Source organism: Equus asinus, chromosome 29, assembly GCF_041296235.1.
Source record: "Equus asinus isolate D_3611 breed Donkey chromosome 29, EquAss-T2T_v2, whole genome shotgun sequence".
NCBI classification, from domain to species: domain Eukaryota; kingdom Metazoa; phylum Chordata; class Mammalia; order Perissodactyla; family Equidae; genus Equus; species Equus asinus.
In genome coordinates, this window is record NC_091818.1 from 30,943,470 (window position 1) to 30,962,510 (window position 19,041).

The 19,041-nt window shown below is 41.0% G+C and overlaps 1 protein-coding gene across 1 annotated transcript in view; it reads left to right on the forward strand.

The window, feature by feature from the left end:
- The window catches only part of CUBN (cubilin), a 256,171-nt gene that overhangs the window by 105,852 nt on the left and 131,278 nt on the right, over positions 1 to 19,041 (forward strand). Inside the window, exons 29-31 of the mRNA XM_044762035.2 lie at positions 4,992 to 5,173; positions 10,329 to 10,503; positions 11,940 to 12,109. Coding sequence (XP_044617970.2) covers positions 4,992 to 5,173; positions 10,329 to 10,503; positions 11,940 to 12,109 — 527 coding nt within the window. The remainder of the gene's footprint in view (positions 1 to 4,991; positions 5,174 to 10,328; positions 10,504 to 11,939; positions 12,110 to 19,041) is intronic.

Here is a 19,041-nt window from a genome sequence, read left to right on the forward strand (position 1 = left end):
GCTCTGTAGCGGGTACAGTAATGCCTCTTCTAGCTCGAAGTCTTTCTCTAATCTTATCCCATACCTGGATAAATTCTTGTGAAATTACAGTACACAGCATGTATAGAGTGATTATCATAGGCAAGACGCTTAGCTAAAAACCTTACTTTGGTTATTTCATTTGCTCCATATAACAGCCCTATGGGGTTGAGTACTAATCCATGTACTGTTACAGATGAAGAAATAGAAGACTAGAGAGGTTAAATTAGTTATCCAAGGACTAACACAGCCAGGATGGGGACCCGTTTTGTCTTATGTCACGGCCTGTGCTTCACTTGATATGTTATTATATTTCCAAAAGTTTTGCAACCTAACGTGCAAATTATGCACCTTTGGAAGTCCTGTTGTCTCCTCCATGAAAATCATCTCTTACCAGTTGGGTGCAAAGATCCACTATCTCTAACTCTATTTCTTCTATACACGTATCTCTCAAAACTCTTTATTCATCACTCCATTATCTACTCCTTGGTTAGTATTTTCATCATTTAATCATTTTCTTTGTGTAAATCCCTGAAATGCTTTCCTGAATCACTGTCCTCTGTCTTAGGTTACTGAAGCCCAGTTATAGAAAACTTCTCTATTTCTTTTACATTTTATTATTCATTCAACCAGACAGGTAACGTAATGATAAAGATGCCATTGGGAGTCTAAACATCATCTCCTGTGTTATTTCCTGACAGCTGTTGGTTGATACAACTTCTTTCATCTCTAGCCTTGCCTATCCTCCATCTCTCTTTCCTACCCCTTCCTGGGCCACCTGGTCACCCACCCAAAGTCACAGACATGACTGACAATGACAGGATTTTTAAAAATTATTGCATAGCCTGTTGAACTGTGTGTTTTCTCAGCAGTTTCAATATTTGCAGATGTGTCCGAACCATTATTTCTACTCTAAATGACATGTAGACACCTGAGATTTTCCAGATGACTTGTTGCTTCTATCTCTAAAATGGGTGGATGGATTTAGAAATGGATTATCTTCTGTGACTCATTCAGGAAAAATTGTATTTTAACAAGAGATTGTCACATCCTAAACCCCACACAAAGGGAAATAGTGCAGTGAACAGATTACTTTTTCCCCTTCATGGCCCAAATTAAATTGAAAGTTAATAGGAAAGTAGAATTAGCATAGTTGTTTATGTAGAAAGCTTTTAGTGTTAAACATCAGCAGCACTGATAACACTACTCGGTAAAGCAGCTTACCAATAAGTTTTGAATTCCACAATCTTTATTAAAAATAAGACAGAAACAAACCTTGTCTCTACCACAGGAGGTGCAGAAATAGTAAATCAAATAAAATGAACAGCTTTGCTACCCAATAGGAGCAGGAGATTGTTGACAGGGCAGAATCGAATCATTTAGCTTTGGGATTCATTTCAGCATTCAGAACGCATTTTTTCTCCGTTAGAATTGCACACAGTAGGATTTTTGGACTGTCATGGTATTTCTTTTGACTAACAGTGGGATACTATGTGTTAATAAAGGTTCTGAGTCACATTTCCTATATTGTAACTGACTCCCTTTTCCACAGTTAATGAAGTGGAAAATGATGCATAAATACAATTTGAAAGACTCATTATGCATTCTTTCAAAAACTCTACTAGTAATTATGAATTATAATTGTTGTTTGCTTTCATCTATAATTTAATAAGTTTGACTCGATGTGAATTTATGACTTTTCATTTTTGTCCATAATTATACAATTCTAAATTCATATCTAATGTTTAGCTGTCGGCCTAATGATAGCTTAGATTTATGAAATAAAGTATCAAATAAATTTATACATATTTAATTTTTTTGGTTAATAGGAATTTTCTTAATCTTTTTGTGAATACATTTCACTTGTCACTAAAATAGAGCATAGAAAAAACAGACATCTGTTGATTTTTCAGTTTTTAAAATATGTGTTTTGACATATTTTCTTTTGCCTGATACCAAGCACACATTTGTCAGAGTCCCACAGTCTAGGAAAAAGTAATGATACTCAAGAGAGTGAGCCATAACTGGCTAAATGCTGATCAAAATCTCTCATCTGTGGACTGGAAATTAGTACCAAAAGAGAATTATGCTAACATCAGACTACCGAAACTAACAAATTTAAAAATATCTTTTAGCAACTCAGCATGACGATTTGTTTATTCTTATTTGTAACTTACAGCCATTTAACATGTAAAGGATAAAATAGAATTCACTGATTGCATTTTTCAAATCAAAACTTACTGAAATTTCTCTTTGAAAACTGATGGAAAAGCAAAAAAGAGCTTACTGACATCCAGGAGGGCATATGATTGCAGCACTTTTTATGTCTAGAAGTGGACTTTTTTCAAGAGGCTTCGAATATACCTGGCTTCTACAGCACTGCTTGGACTATGGCATATGCTCAATAAATACTTATTGAATGAATGAATGAATGGGAATTGTAAAGTATTTTTATCTCTTCCAAAATTTAGAAATACAAAGACAGAGTTAAATTTCTACCATGATTATCAGCATTAACTTTATTTTCCAGTACTTTGTAGTTTTTACCATAAAATACCACTAAATTAATTTATTCTGTTTTGCATTTGATATGAACTTTCAAATCAAAGTTGTTACCTTTCGATATGTTAAACCTCAGAGACAGTGAGAGCATGAAGGAAAAAGAAAGCTTCAAAGAGCTTTCAAGCTCCCACAGTTTCTTTCTCTCCTTCTCACAAGCACACACTATTTTTCCCCAACTGGGTATTACTTTTAATAATACTTGAATTTATCTTTAGAAAACACACACATAAGTACTATTGATGAGAAGACAACATGACATACTTAAAAATAAAATTTTGCTTTGTTTTTTTATAAACTTTGTTTATGTTTGTTTTAAACCTGAGGGAAAAGTACACTGTGAGTCTCCAGAGCTGTAAGTGGGTAAATAAAATAAGTATTGCAATTTTTCAAAGCATCACTGAATGCCAAGAATCTGAAATTATCCTTCCAGCTTACAGTGACGAGTTTAAGGGTATTAGTATCCTGTTACTTGCAAGGGAATTTACAAGGCAACCTCAAACAATTGGAAAAGACAACTCAAAAATGTTATACAGATTTTTGGTTGAATCAACGACAGCGAAAAAAAAGTCAAATTAGATTGTCTGATGAACTGAAGCTGAATAAAAATGCAGAGATGAGATATCCAAGCTTCCTTTTCCTTGTTCTCTTTTGTATTATGTGGGCACAGTTATTTCCCTCCAAAGATTTTTTTCTTTAGGTCATTTATTTTATACAACTGATACCAAGAACCACGGGAGTTGAAAATGGAGGTTGAAAACAAAATCAGAGAACAGAATGGCTTTGCTTACCTGTAACGGATTTAGCAAAAGGTGCTACATCTTCAGATAATATAAACGGGCCACTGTGTTGTCGAACCCCTGGGAGCATCACTTGATGGAATATACTGTGACTGGTGCCCCTGAGTTAAGCGGTGGTGCTCAGGATATGCACAATCTGTGCTGATTTTGGCTTCAGGAAAATTTTCCATATGTTGTTGTAGTAGGAAAAATATTTTCTAATCTTTCATGGCACTTATGTTTTTTTAACATTCACCACAGTCTATAAACAATGTCAGCACGTCGAATGTTAAACAGCTTTTTTGGAGGGTTTTAATCAGAAGTAAAAGTAGGAACTTTATAGGCCGGAGCAAAGGTACTGCCCCGTGCAACAAATTGAAAGTCAGAAAACACAGAGGTTTTCAGATGGAAGCAGGAACCTGGCAACTCAAGACCTGGCGGCGTGTTGAGCTCGAATCACATTTCTTTACCCAAGCAAGAGTCTTCTTATTCTTCTTCTCAGCTCTTTTCGGCTAAGTGGAGATTCTGTATGGAGAATATTTCTTTTGAACTTTTCAAAAACTTTTTTCTAGCTCACTGTACAGGATGAATTTGGGTAGGGTGGGGAGTAGACTGACCTCAGCTTTCAGGTCTTGGTTTTTAAGTTACAGCAGTTTAATTTCGTTCATGTGAAAAGGCACAAATGTTCCTAACGGAGTAAGGAGGCACTATCCTTCTTAAACATGAAACCCTTGATGTAGGATGAGAGAAGGGACTCAGAAGAGTTTGCCAACCAAGAAAGAATATTCTGAAATAATGGGAAAGGAGGCCCAGATATGTTAACAGAGCAAACAATGTTTTATTTTTTTTGTGATTTTGTTTTCTTTTTGGTGCGGAAGATTCACTCTGAGCTAACATCCATTGTCAATCTTCCTCTTTTTTTTTTTTGCTTGAGGAAGATTAGCCGTGAGCTGACATCTGTGCCAATCTTCCTCTGTTTCACTTGTGGGTTGCTGCCACAACATGGCTTGACGAATGGTGTAGGTCTGCTCCCGGGATCCGAACTCATGAATCCAGGCTGCTGAAGGGGAGCGTGCCAAACTTAACCACTGTGCAGAGGCCGGCCCCTACAATGTCGTTTTAATCACCAAAAATTGCTATTTTGGCTGTTTTATCTTTAACTTTTTATAACTTTGTCTTTAAAATTTAACTGTCCTCAAATTTTACTTCTGTGAGGTTTTCTCCCCCTCTCCCTTCTGAAATCTCTCTCTGAATTCCTACAGATTCTGTGAGTCTGTAAACTGTAGGGGTTAAGTACTCTATTTCCTACCATAAAATTCTTACCTAAATAATGAAGAAAATCTAAAAATTAGAAGGAAGTTTTGAAACTATTACCAAAGGTTCATTGTGATAAGAATAAGGACTGAGAATTATTGTGCCAAATGATGTAATCAGTTTTTTTTAAAAAGAGTAAATTTATTAAGTTGTAGCCATTATCTTTCCTCATTGTTTTATAACTGCTTAATTATAACTTTATGATTTTTCTCCTAAGTCAGGCATTGTGCATTTTCAGCTGTCTTTTGGTTATCTGGGTTTTAGAAGTTTTCCTGGGGGCGATGCCCACTTTGTGCTGACTGAGCCCTGCTGTTTCCACAGGTTGTGGTGGGGAGTTCTCTGGGGCCACAGGCTCCTTCAGCAGCCCTGGGTACCCCAACACCTATCCCCCCAGCAAGGAATGCATCTGGTACATCCACGCAGCCCCGGGGAGCAGCATTCAGCTCACCATCCACGACTTCGACGTGGAGTACCATGCAAACTGCCTCTTTGACGTCCTGGAGGTAGGAATTTAGATTGCTTTTCAGCACGTTCCAAAATTTGGGGGTAGATCTGGAAATCAGTCTGCAGGAATCTCTAAATTCTTTCCAGCCGCCCGGCAGTGTCCTATTCTTGGCCATTTTGATGAGTATCAGCCATCAAAATAGTGAATAACATTTACAGACAAATGGGATCAATATCTCAGTTTAGGTTTCCCTAAAGCAGTGCCTGAAGGACCAGACCGGGTGGCAGGTGGTTTAACTAGCAGGTGATGCCAGGAGCGGGAGTGAGGGAGGGTGAGGGAGGAAGAGCCGATGAAGGGAGCCCCTGTGGGCAGCCTGGGCTTAACCCTGCTGGGACCCCCTGAGGTCCCATGCGGACTGCTCCTCAGAATCATCCCTCCAACGACAGGAAGCTGAGGCGTGGGTCCCCCAACTCCCGTCCCCATCCATGGAGGATTGTACTTGGGATTGTCAATGCCCCGCACTTCCCATCTGAGAAATCTCCCTCAGGAAAGGCAGCGGGAGGCAGAGTGCAGAGAAGAGGCGGGTGCTCCGGGTGGGGCATGGCAGTGAGCAGAGGAATTGCCCCCTGCAGCTGCAGCTGTCATCCCAGGGGGGCCACAGGTGCAGGGCGCAAAACGCATCTGCTGCAGAAAGCTTTTTAAAAAGGTCACTTCGAGAGCTCCTGGCGTTGGAAGACAAGAACTTTTCCAAAACTACTGCAAAGGGTTTGTCTCAGATAATTCAGAGGGCCTTTGAAAATCTATCGTAATCAGCTTTTTATTGCAGGAATCTGGTCATTTGGAAATATATATATATATTTATGTATATTTATATTGCTTCCAAGTACACACAAAGCTCCTGTCACCTCAGCTGCAGGGACCGCCATAGCACATCATGACCAGGGTTCTACATTTAGTAGAACTTAAACTCCAGGAAGACTGGATATTGTCTGCTTTTATTTCATTTTTTTTTTCCTGCTAAACTCCTAGTGCCACAGAGTGCTTGGCAAATAGCTAATGCTTGATATATATGTGTGGAATGAATGAAAGCATCCAAATGAATGAAAGCACCAATCTATGATCGACACCCCATAATAATGCACATTTGTGGGGGTTTGCAAATTTGTTAATTTTTTACATCCATTTTTCCATTTGAATGCAAATAACCCTGTGAAGTTAGAGGGGAATTTTGTTTCCTTTTTACATTGTCAAAACCAAGGCTCAAAAGATTGGTGGAGAGGCTGACCCAGTGGCCTAGTGGTTAAGTTTGGCATGTTCCACTTTGGCAGCCGAGGTTCGGTTCCCAGGCCCAGACTTACACCACTTGTCAGCAGTCATGCTGTGGCAGTGACCCACATACAAAATAGAGGAACATTGGTGACAGATGTTAGCTCAGGGTGAATCTTCCTGAGCTAAAAAAAGAAAAAAAAAAGATTGGTGGTTTTTTTCATGATCACAAGGACGGTGGTGGAAGAGCTAAGAGCTGAATTCCTCCACACTCAATTCTTCATGTAAGCCAGTGTAAAAAGACAGAGGTGGGCAGTGTGCAAGACATTGAAATGAGTGGCATATACTTTATAGGAAATTTTAACACTTTAAAACTTTATTACGTTACAAAACAAGTTCTTTCCCTGAAAAGAAGTGGGATTCTCAAATCAGGCCCTCACTGAGTGGATGCAGAGTCACTAGGAATTGCATTTAGCAGCTCACGTCTCTCTGAAAGAGGCTAATGCTGTGATAAGTGAAACTAGAGACAGGGCTGGTGAGCCCTGGGGTTCAAACCCATCCCCTCATCGTCATGTAAGCACCGTTGCTGAGTCAGGACTCCACCTCAGAAGAGGACGGGCTTTTCAGGAGGAGAGAACGAGCTGGCTCCTGAAATTCACACTCACAGTACACAGTAGAATAGTACTCACGTGTGGAATGTTCCAGTAGTCTCTCTTGCTAGCAAGGATATTTCTCAGTTGCATAAAACCCCCTGACGCTTACAAAGGGCTGGCAGCAGACTTTTCCACAGTAATGTGAAATGTTCCTAACCCTTCATTTTCATATTCCAGAGCACATGTGATTGTTGCCCACTTGGCAAAACGTAAATGGGTTCATTGTGCTTTGGGTTTTGTCACACCCGTTACATGAGAAGGCAAAGATTGGGGCTGTTCCCTGCAAGCAGCAGAGGGACAATGCAGAGCCTCCGGCAGCAGCAGGCAAGCAGGGTCCTGAGACTGCCCAGGATGGGCTGCGAGAAGAGGCTGCACACTGCTTGTGGCTTGTTTTTATTAGGACGAGGGGGCTTCCCCTGTTCCTTCAAAATCAGGATTTGCAGGAGTATGTTGAGCCCCTTAAATATTTTGGGAAAGTTTTTTGGTTAAGGCAGAAATGAGTGACCCCCCTTTTGTTTGAAAACTTTGTCTGACATCTCCGCAAATGCTCAAGTCAGATGGAATGTGCTGTGATAAACTTGGGCTAATATCGATAAAATGATTTTTTCCATCCCTCATGCCATAGACGCTGATGACATATTAGCAAGTTTTCAAAATTTTGGATAAATGGCCTAGAAACATTGCTGACTTTCTTGACCTGTCTACTCTCAGCCTGCATATTATCCTTTCCTGTTCTGCTGAGCAAAACCCACTAGGACCTCACTGTCACCAGTGGGCTTACCTGGGTTGGACCAAATTTAATCAGGAACCAATATTTTTTTCCCTCAAAAATCAGTGGCGGGAGAGTGGCCAGTTGTGTTAAGCAACAGTGTGTGGTTACTCATGACCCTGGAATGCTGACTTGATTGTAACAATAAATGGAGCTAACAGAGCAGAAAGAAATGTTCAAAACAGATTAAAACCATAGGCTTTGAAATGTTCTATATCCTGAGCATTTGCTAAAAACACATTTTTTAAATCTCTGATCATCAGACCAATTCTTCTCCCCCCCAAAGTTTAGTCATACGCTGTAGTCGAATGAACCACACCCTGAAATTCTTTCCATCTTTTTCCTCTTTTGAAGAGTCATGCCGTAACTATTGGTCTTGTTTGTGGAAGCCAAAAGTACCATTCTATTGTGTTGGTCATAGAAACTCTCTGGCTGATTAGACCTGAGTCTCTGAGAAAGGAGCCTGAACCGGTATAAAGCAGAAAAGGAAATCCACTCCTGGGGGCAATAAACCGAGACAATTGCTTGGTGTGGGTAGTTAGCTCCCTCTGTTCTCTCTGCGATGGTCTTTTGTGAGCCCAGCCCAGGAAGAGGGGAAGCGAAGAAGGTCAAAAGCAACAGTGTTTATTCTTCTGGAGGCTTCTAGGCCCAGCCAACATGTACCGGTTATGTTTGAGATCTCAAGGGGACCCCGAGCAGGGAAAACAAAGAATATTTTGCCGACGCGCAAGTTTTCTTTGTTAGAACTAAACCCTTGTGCTCAGTGTTCTCTCCAAATATGTGCTGTTTATTGGGCGCGGATGATTAGGAGCACATGCTGTCGGTTTCAAGCTCTGAGGACTGCGCCTTGGGTGAGAGGGAATCTTTGAAAGGAGAAAGGATTCTGTAAGCCAGAAGGATCCTGTTTCTTCCATTTGCATATGTGTACGTGTAAAGGGCCACACAGGGCTCCTCCTAAAGTCCGGCTATTGATGGGACTTAGGGGGCCCCGCAAACATCGCTCCTCCTAATGAAAATAAGCATGAAGCAGCCAGACTGCTTCATTCCTTTGCAATTACGGTCCTTGTGCTCAGCACTCTGCGGAACAGCAGCTTCATTCACTTTGGCCTCTCCCGCATGGCTGGGGGGAATTCATCAGACAAAGAAGTCATTATAGATTCAAATCACGTACTGCTCCCCAAGAGCAGGCTTCTTGTTCTCACTCTCTCCCTAGAGAACACTGGAGTGATTCCTCTGTCAGTCAACAGCTGCCCCGAGGGTGGGCAGGGGCTGCAGGGCGCCTGAGGAATGGGGGCGGGGGCAGTCCACGGAGGTGGGAGAGCCACACGGATGGCAGAGGAGGGAGGGCCCTGCACATAGATCTCTCAGAGCACTGCTTTCCTAGTTCTGGTTCTGACCCTGGGTGTGGAATTATGTACATATACATGTGGGGGTCAGGGAAGGATCCAAATACCAACATACCTGTACATTGTCACCAACAATGGTCTTTCTTCTACACATTCAGGTTTGGCAAGACCTGAAGGTGGGAGGGTCAGTATCTTCTATTTGATTCTTATCTTCCCCTCACTCCTCACCTCCCCTTGCCCTCCACCACCACCACATATACTGGATAAACAGGTCCCAGGAGCCGTTGAGAAACCTGGGTGTGAGGAATCCTGGAGCCCCAGCCTGGGCTGGGCTAGACTTCCCTCCAAGATGCTGGATATGAGACCAAGGGGACACTTACTGGGGGAATGCGTCACTGGGTATTGGATCCCAGTCAGACAGATAGTCGCCAACTGGAGGAGCCTAGGAGACCTGAGGACAAGTGGGATGGATCTAGAGGGAGCCATCCAGATACTGACGCAGAGTCCAGGCAATTCCCGAGCGGAAGTGAGATGCTCTCGGTCATGTCCCTGGGAGTGCGCGTGCTGGGAGTAGGCACAGAGAGCATCTGAGGGATTCCCTTGTTGAGGATACCACTGGACACATTGATAGAGGTTATATTTTCACTCCCTCCAAAGAAGCAAAAATATTATATTAGATGCCTAATCTTATAAAATATTCAGATTGCAAAGTGGAGAATCCTAAAAATGTAATGAGGAGATCAATGGCCTTCAATGAACTCGACTTACACAAACAGAACGGCTTTATGCTAAGACTGTTCCTATGTGCCTAGAAGAGTCAGAAAATCAGACTGCAATGCTTCTGACAAAGAAAGCAGGGACTCCTATGAAGACTGAAAAAGAGAAAGAGGGGAGAGAGGGAAGATTCCAGACTAATCTTTTCAGTTCAATTCTACAATTCTGGCTGATGGAATAAGAAGGCATTTCGTTGGTGGTTGAACTTGTGTGTTCCTAGGGCACAGGGAGTGCCTCTGAAAATCCGGCTCAAGTTTACAGTTCATCCCCACCCAGGGAGGCTGAGATTTCAGCTTCTAATGATAATAAAAGCCAAGAGCTAGTGGCAGAAGGGAGTCGGGGAAGGGCTGTAATTGCTTAAATATGTCTCTTGAGTTAAGTCCTTTTTTCTACATCCCATCTTAGGTCTACGGAGGCCCTGATTTCCACTCTCCCAGAATAGCCCAGTTGTGTGCCCAAAGATCGTTGGAGAATCCCATGCAGATCTCCAGCACTGGAAATGAACTAGCAATTCGATTTAAGACTGACAGCTCCGTAAATGGGAGAGGCTTCAACGTCTCCTGGCTAGCAGTCCCTGGAGGTGAGTGGACCGAGGAGGTATGTCAGAATACTGAAGCCGAACCCTTGTTAAGTTTCATGGAAGGGTTGGAGACAGGTGTGAAGGCTACACCCTGACAACTCTGTGACTTCCCAAATGGCAAATACTGCTTTGGCCTAGACTGTTCCCTAAAAAGATGTGGTAGAGTTTACTTCTGAAGAGTCATCTTGTATGTGAAAACGAGTCCACGCAAGTGTGCAAGTCCACGGTGAAAGCAGGGTGATTGGTTAAACACTTGTTCTCCAAGGGACTTGCGCCTGTTCGCCAGCCTCAAATTTGGGCACCGGCAAAGTGGTAAATGACTTCATGCCGTAGTATAGAATTCTGGATGCTTGGCAAATGCCAAAACTGTAGATGTTAAATTTGTGCACTCCAAGGAGTTACCATGTGTCAGGTAGTGACAGTCTGCCCAGGATCTTAGGCAGTCTAAATAAATTACCTGTTGCAGATTTTTTAAATAAAGAATTAATGCACAAAAAGTTTACCAGCTATTAACCTATACAGCTACTAGTAATAGCCATGTTTATTGAGTTTACTATGTGGCAGGCACTTTTCTATTCTACAGGGACTATCTCATTTAAAACTCACAACCACCCTATGAGGGAGGTTTATTTCATATCTTCTTCTCACTAATGAGGAAATTGAAGCTTAGAGAAGTTAGTGACTTGTCCAAAGTCACATAGCTAGAAAATGCCAAAGCAGAGATGTGACCCCAGAGATGGCCCCACTTCTAGAACTCTAAGGTAATACGGTAGGTATATTAGATCTCTCCTAATGTTAACCATGCATGAATTTAATGAGAATTAAATATATAATTATACATACATAGTATTTAAATTACCCCAAACTGATTCTAAATTACTAGAAAATAATACTAAATTTGTCCATTATTGGTTTATATCATCATAAACCCAAGAAATGATGGGTCGTAGAGGTAGACATTGAAAGGTATTTGATGACATCATAGGAATAAAAAAACTAAATAACTGTACCAGTCCAGAATATTAAATTTTAAAAAGAAGATGCTAAATTATCTACAAAAGCATACACTACTGAATTATCAAAATTCTTAGAAGGAGATATTATTCTTACAGAAGGCTGTATTATTAGAGAATAATGAAGAGGCATTTCATGGCTTTATGAAAACATGATTTAATTTGCACTTATTTTTCAGTATTTTTGAAATAACTTTGGCATCAGTATTTAAAGTATTTGAAGTATTTTCTTAGTCATCCTTCTTCATTTTGTTGGGATGAATGAATTAATGGTGGATATTCAGCTCTTCAAAATGTTTAGCATAGACTACCTAATGCTGGCAGTGACATCAAGTAGCTATTGTTCTGTGCTACCAGGTCATGGTGTAAAGTTTTATGCATCAGGGATTCCTCTCATTATTGAATTGGGTTTCCCACCTACAGGTTGTGGTGGGGTTTTCCAGGCTCCCAGTGGAGAGATTCATTCCCCAAATTACCCCAGTCCTTATAGAAGTAACACGGAGTGTTCCTGGGTCATTCGGGTGGAAAGAAATCACCGTGTTCTTTTGAACTTCACTGACTTGGACCTTGAACCTCAGGACTCTTGTATTGTGGTAAGTGACATAAATTTCAAGCATTATCTCTAGTCAAATCTGGGTCAAAACACTGCCACATCAACATATTTAGTGAATGTATCAGTTATGGCTGTTTTCAATGTCAAATCATGGGAAACTTAACTATTGGCAACTTAAAACATAAGGATATTTATTTTTTATCTAAATACAAATCAGCAGGTAGATAATTGCAGGGTTTGTTTAGCAACTAAATTCCTGCTCTACCATTCTTACTGTGTTGCCTTTTCATTTTGTGTTTATTACCTCATGGTTAAAAAATGGCTGCAGAAGCACTGGACATCCTGTCTGAATTCAAATCTGGAGAAAGGGAGAAGGAATAGTGTTAATTGTTTCCATTTTGTCCTTTTTTTTTTAATCAAGAAAGCAAAATTTTCACAGAAGTTCCCATTAGATATCAAGAGCGATTTGGAAAGTGTAGTGGAAAGGATTTATCATAACTACTTTAAATCAATTATTATTAAGCCTCTGAGGGTTCTCACAGGGTTCTACTCTTCTTGAGATCAGGGTATCTCACTCGGCTACTTGAATAAATTGTGTCTGATAGGACATAATAGTTTGAGAGATGAGGGCGGAGGAGAAGGGATGTGGCTATTAGTTGGTTAGATGACAGAAAGTTTCTATTACTACCAATAATTTTAATATATTCTCATCTGAAACTAATGCTTTGTGCTTAATGGAAAAGTGAGTGAGCTTTTATTTTGAGGCTTTCTTTTTATTTTAATTTTTTGGGTTACCTATGTTTTTTAACAAAAGGTTTTCCATCTTTCATTTGTATTTAGAAACAGTTCATTCAAATATAAACCAGATTCTCTTGGCAAATGGATCTTTTTATTTTACTTTCCTGGCAGTTTCTTACATAAACTCCAACTGGCTAGCTTCCAAATTTAACTTAAAAAAGCCCAAAAGCTCTCTCACATTTTTCAAAGTAGTCCAGTCTAATGGTATGATTTCAAGTATTATTTTACAAGGTTAGATCATTAAGCTACTTAAAAGATCAGTTGATTTATGACTTTGTATTAACTTTCTAAATGAGTCTGCAGAGTCTAAGTTGGCAAAAAGCATTATACAAACTTAAGGTATGGGACATTCATTTTCCATGATGTTAACTTGGACCGACTCTCCTGACAGAAACAATTTAAAAATTTTGCCTGATATTTTAAAACATCTTCCTAAATGCAGCAAAGCACTCACAAGGCAGTATGAAATTTCTGAGTTAATAACTGAGAGAAATATGAACCTCGTCTTTGGGATTGCTTTTGCCTGTTGGGCATTTGCTGATCCAGAAGGAGTTACAGCACTTCTGAGAGCTTCTCAGGACAAAGAGGAGCAAAGTTTGGGTCTAGGGCCTCAATAGAGTGGAAGTCCTGGGAAACCATCCCATGTCCTAGGTAAAATGAAAGTAAAACAGCCTTCACAGAGACTGTACCCCAGCTTCAAGTCACCTGAGTGGCCCCCAAAATCTTAAGTCATGGAATAATGAGAGGGAACTCTGTATTGCTAATGCATCTAGGCATTGGACAGCCACCCAAAGCAATTTAAAATCTTCTCCAAGGGGATATGAACATCCTAGATGTCATTCCTACAATAATTTTTCATATGCAATAGCCAGCACACTATCAAAGATACTTGTATATCACAAATGAGATACAACATGAATAATAGACAATGGAAATAAACACACTAATATGCGAGATTGGTAAGCAACTATGATTATTAAGCTTGTGGAGATAAAAGTCAAACTCTCAGCAAGGACCTGCAAACTAAAAAAAATGACATCGCAAATATGAAAAAGAGCAAACTAAAAATTTTAGATACTTTTTTTTGTATTGGATTGGAAAAATACAATAGCTGAAATTAAGATCTCAGTCAAGGAGTTTTTTGGCATATTAGACAGATTAGACAGAGATGAAGAGAGAAATAGTGAACTGGAAGATAAGTCAGAAGAATCTACTGGGGAAAAAGCATGGATAAACAGAAGGATGAAAAATACAGAAGGGAGGTTAAGACACGTAGAGGACACACATAAAAGGTATAACATACGTTTAACTGCAATCCTAGAAGGAAAAGGAAGAGGCAAATGGAGCAGAAGCAATATTGGAGGAGCTAATGACTAAGACTTTTCCAAAACTGATGAAAGACACCAATTTACAAAAACAAGAATCCCAAGGAACCCAAAGAGCCAAATAAATAGAAATAGAAAGACATACTTATCTAAAAAACATAAAGATAAAGGAAAAATATTACTATCAGCCAGAGGAGTGGGTCAGGGGGAGAACAGATTGCCTTTTAAGAAGTGTCAGACTGAATGCTGACTTTTCAACAGTGACAGCTGGAAGGAAAAAAAAAAGCCAGTGGAATAGTATGTTTAGTTTGAAGAAAGAAAACAACTGCCCGTCAGAAACTCTATACTGTTCTAAGATAGTCTTTAAGAATGAAGGTGAAATAAAGCATTGAAGCAGAAGAGGAGCCTTCAAGAAAAGTTTGAATGGGCCAGAAACAAATTGCCTACCTCATGGTTTTGCCTGCAGTGGGCATGTCTCCACTATTTGCTCGCTCTCCCAGTCTGTATGTTGCCAGGCACAGTTTCTTCCCTTTGGTAAAGTCCATAATCCATAGAATTCAACATACAAAGGTGTATGAAAAAAACATAGCCTAGGTCAAAGGCAAACCCAGCATGGCTGCATTTTTTCCCTCCTGTGGTCTTGAGTAGGGTTTTCCACCTCCATGAGATATAAATATACAGACAGGGTTTACTATTAACCACTGCCATATCTCAGCATGCAGCTGGGCTTGACTTAACAAACTGGGAGGAGGCAACAGAAAGGAGGAAGTGAAATCTCAAATATCATCTGGTCATAGGCATGGAGACAGGAAAATAAACCCAAAGCCAGGTGCTGGGAGGAGTCCAGTCTGGGAGATAAGGTAAAATATAAAATGTAATAGTCCCAACAAGTTGTCCATCAGAAAATCCTGTATGAAGTGGGTGGAGTATTCCCGCCAGTGGGCAGATGGGGCATCAAGAAGCAGATGCCACTAAGCCCTTGAGCAAGACATTGACATAAGAAGTAAACTGCCCCAACTGCAAGAGTCAGCGTGGTGCCATGGTTAAGAAGTCTAGCTCTGTGATGGGGTGGGCATAGAACTGAGCCTGGATTTTGTCATTTTCTAGCTTTGTTGCCTGGGAGAAAGTGAATCTTTCAGCTTCAGTTTCCTTAACTATGAAATGGGGATAATAAGAGTAACCGTGTCGATATTATTGTTGGGATATTTGAGATTCTGAAATTGAACTGTGTGTCACGTAGAAAGTTCTTAATTTGTGCTGGCCATAATCATAATGATGCTGATGGTGAGTGCCCTCAGAGGCAGGTTCGACGAGCACCAGAAGAGGAGGTGGCATGGAATACTAGGAGGGGCAATGGGTTTAGGAGCCAGGACTTCCTGTCTGTAATCCTGGGCCTCACGGTCATCAGGAAAAGAAGAACCTACTTATGAGCCTTTCTCCTAGCACAGCACCTAGCATTTAGTGTACCTAGGACTCAATTACTCTAATAATAATCATGAGAAAACAGGAGTGATTCATTTGGGTCTGGAAGCCAGGGAAGGTTTCTCACTGGAGATGACATTTAAGTGGCAGAATTTCACTAATGGAAATGTGGTAATGAGGCAGGAGAGGAGTCTTTGGGGAAAGAATGGGGGAAATTGTGCACAGAGGTATGAACATGCATGGACATTTGGGAATAAGAAAGGGGAGTGTTGTGCCTGGACTGTAGCTATATGTTGGGGAGCATGTGGAGACCAAGGGTCCACAGAGACATCCAAGTTGGACAAACTAACTCTTTTATGCTCTAGTGAAGAATTTTAAATTATCTTATAGACAGTACGAGGTTGGTGAAAGTTTTCTGTAAATCCGAGGATTAGTAGGCTCAAAACTATTTTACAAGCATAACAAGCAGCCATGTGAGGACTGAGTTGGCAGAGAAAGAAGCTGTGGAAAAACCTTGGGCCATGGCCTTGGGAGTGGAGAGAAAGAGACATACTGAAGAACTCTTATGGTCATATAGTCACCAAAATTTAGAGGCTAATTACATGCGGAGAGCGAGGTCGGGGATAGAGATGGGGGAGTAAAGACTGTTCACTTGAAGAGTGGTGAATGATGAAGCCATTAAGTAAGTGAGTAAAGGGGCAGACTAGAATGAGTTTGATTTGGAAACTTTTGAGTTTAAAAGTCTACTCTATGTCCCTTATAGAGTTCAACATATGAGTTCAGCGGGCAGAAGGAGTTTGAGCTGGATCTATACAATGGAAAATGATTTCTATATATTTGGTGGTGTTCAAGCCACAGAAGTGGGGGTGGTCACTTATAGGAGTATCTTGTAAAGAGGAAAGGGCCAAGTAAACTCTGGGAAACATCACCATTGAAGGGGCAAATGGAGGAAGAGAGGTAAAGGAGACTGAGAAATGTACTCGGAGAGGCAGGTGGAGAACCAGTAGAGAGTGATAGTGTAAAAACCAAGAGAGAAGCCAATTTTAAAGAGTAGGTGGTCAAAGGTGTCAAATCCACAGAGGTCAGCTAGGATGAGGATTGAAACGATGCCACTGGATTTGATCTTTGATGGCCTGTAAGGAGCAGGATTGCTGTGGGTAGTAGTAGAAGACTCCAGATCATAATGGGTTAGGAGGTGCAGGAGCTTAGCTTTTCCCCAGAATTATGGAAGTCAATGATTTAGGGGGATAAAAGGTCATAACCTATTGGTCAGGCAAGGTCAATGGGAAGCTGTTGCTATTTTATTTTATTTTATTTTATTTGAGGAAGATTAGCCCTGTGCTACATCTGCCGCCAATCCTCCTCTTTTTGCTGAGGAAGACTGCCCCTGAGCTGACATCCGTGCCCATCTTCCTCTACTTTATATGTGGGACGCCTGCCACAGCATGACTTGCCAAGTGGTGCCATGTCCGCACCTGGGATCTTAACTGGTGAGCCCCGGGCCGCCGAAGTGGAACGTGCAAACTTAACCCCTGAGCCACCGGGCCGGCCCATGTCATTTTTTTTTAATGATAGAAAATCTTAAGCATGTTGAAAGGACCAGGTGCTGGTATGAAAAGAGGAGCTGAATATAAGAGATAAATGGAATAATTGGTGAAGTCATATTATCAGAGGAGAGACCTGAAGAACAGACAGACTGGTTCTATAAATTTCATATTTTCAGAATGAGAAATTGGAACACATGGCCGACCATAAGATATTTCTCTCAAATTAGCAAATTTATTTATATTGAAAATTGCATAAATCATGTACAAGCCAAGGCATTTTTGTTTGCACCATTTATAAATCACCTTTATAGAAAGATAAAGAAATGTGAAAGAGGACTGTTCAGCTAAATTGGGGTAGAGATCTACTGTGTGTGCTTGCCAGGTGCACACAGTTGTGGAGATGGGACGTCTGTGAGGTTTGGAACCAGGCAGGCAGTGCCCTGGCGAGGCAGGAAGCTTGGCTCCAAGTTCTAGTTAGTTGTCCAGGGGTTTGTGGAGGCGAGCATTGAGGGACCAACCATCTGTCCTTTATAGCTAGACGGACATTGGATGTGAAATGTACTCCAAAGTCTAATATCTTAGATAACATCTCTGCAGTTTAAGCTCATACAAAGCCATTCATTCATTCTGGAGACATTCAAGTCCATTTCTTGGTTCTATTGCTTAGACAGTCATTAACAAAGAGAAAAATATTCAGCTGCCAATGATGCTGCCAGATAACGTTTGTGTTCATGAGATTTTTCATAGAGCTCAAGTGTACTATTCAATACTAGGGTCAGTTATGCTTGGATGGGACCAGCCATCATGTTTTTTAGAATTCCTATAACAATTTGGATTGTCAGAGGTGGCAATATTAGTTTTAACAGTCATTATGGTTAATAGCCATAAACACATAGATACGTAGAATGTTAAGTTTCAAAGAGGAGAGATTTAAGATAATTTACTGTCATTTCCTTATTTTAAAAATAAGAAAATTGAGGTTCAGATGGGTCGGGATCCAGAGCAGGTAGAAATTAATAGCAGGTCCAGTGTTAAAATGCAAGCAAGCCTGAAGTAAGAACAAGTATTTTGGTAAAATATAAAGATTACAGTCTACATGCAGGGAAATGAATCACAGCATAAAGGGGAACTGAAAAAACAGGAGGAGAAAATAAAACCAGGGTTACTTTGGGACCATTTTGAATTCTCTTTCAGATGAACCCAGACTTTATTTATCAGTATAAGGAAAAGTGTTCGGATTTCAAATACAAAGTGGCAAGTGTCTTTGCTTTGAAGTCAGGTGGTCTGGGTTCCCTTCATCCATTCAATCTGTGGTGTCAACCATGTGCCAGCCACTGCTGGGCACCATCTCTCACTCTCTTCATGGCCTGGCGAGCTTAGTTTTCTTGTTTATAGAATCGAGTGCCTGGGGAACCCAACCAGGAGGAGGGAAACCAGGGAAGAGGATCCCGTTAGGAGCTGTGTTTGTGAGTAGGAAGAGGAGAACAAGGTGGGAGTTGAAGAAACAGACACTAAGGGTCAGGCCATGTCAGCGGTGGGTTCATTCCGGAAGTCACAAGAGACTCCTACAGCACTGAGCTTCCCTTCACTCTGGGCGCAAGTCCATGGCATTGGGCAGGAGGTCGTCTCCGCACTCCGCTTGCTACACAGAAGAGAGCTCTTCTTGTAGTAGGCCGAGTCCCCAGTGGGCCCACCTGGAGGCAGGGTAAACCCACCACTAACCCCGTGCTATCACTCTTGGCTTCATGGAACTAAAGGCAAAATCCAGCAAGTGGAAGAGACGAATGAAAATTTAAAAATGGAACAGTAATACACAGCCTCCACCCCCTTTCATATAAGCTACAGCAGTAGTCTGCATCCCCAAGGCATCAGTCTGTTTG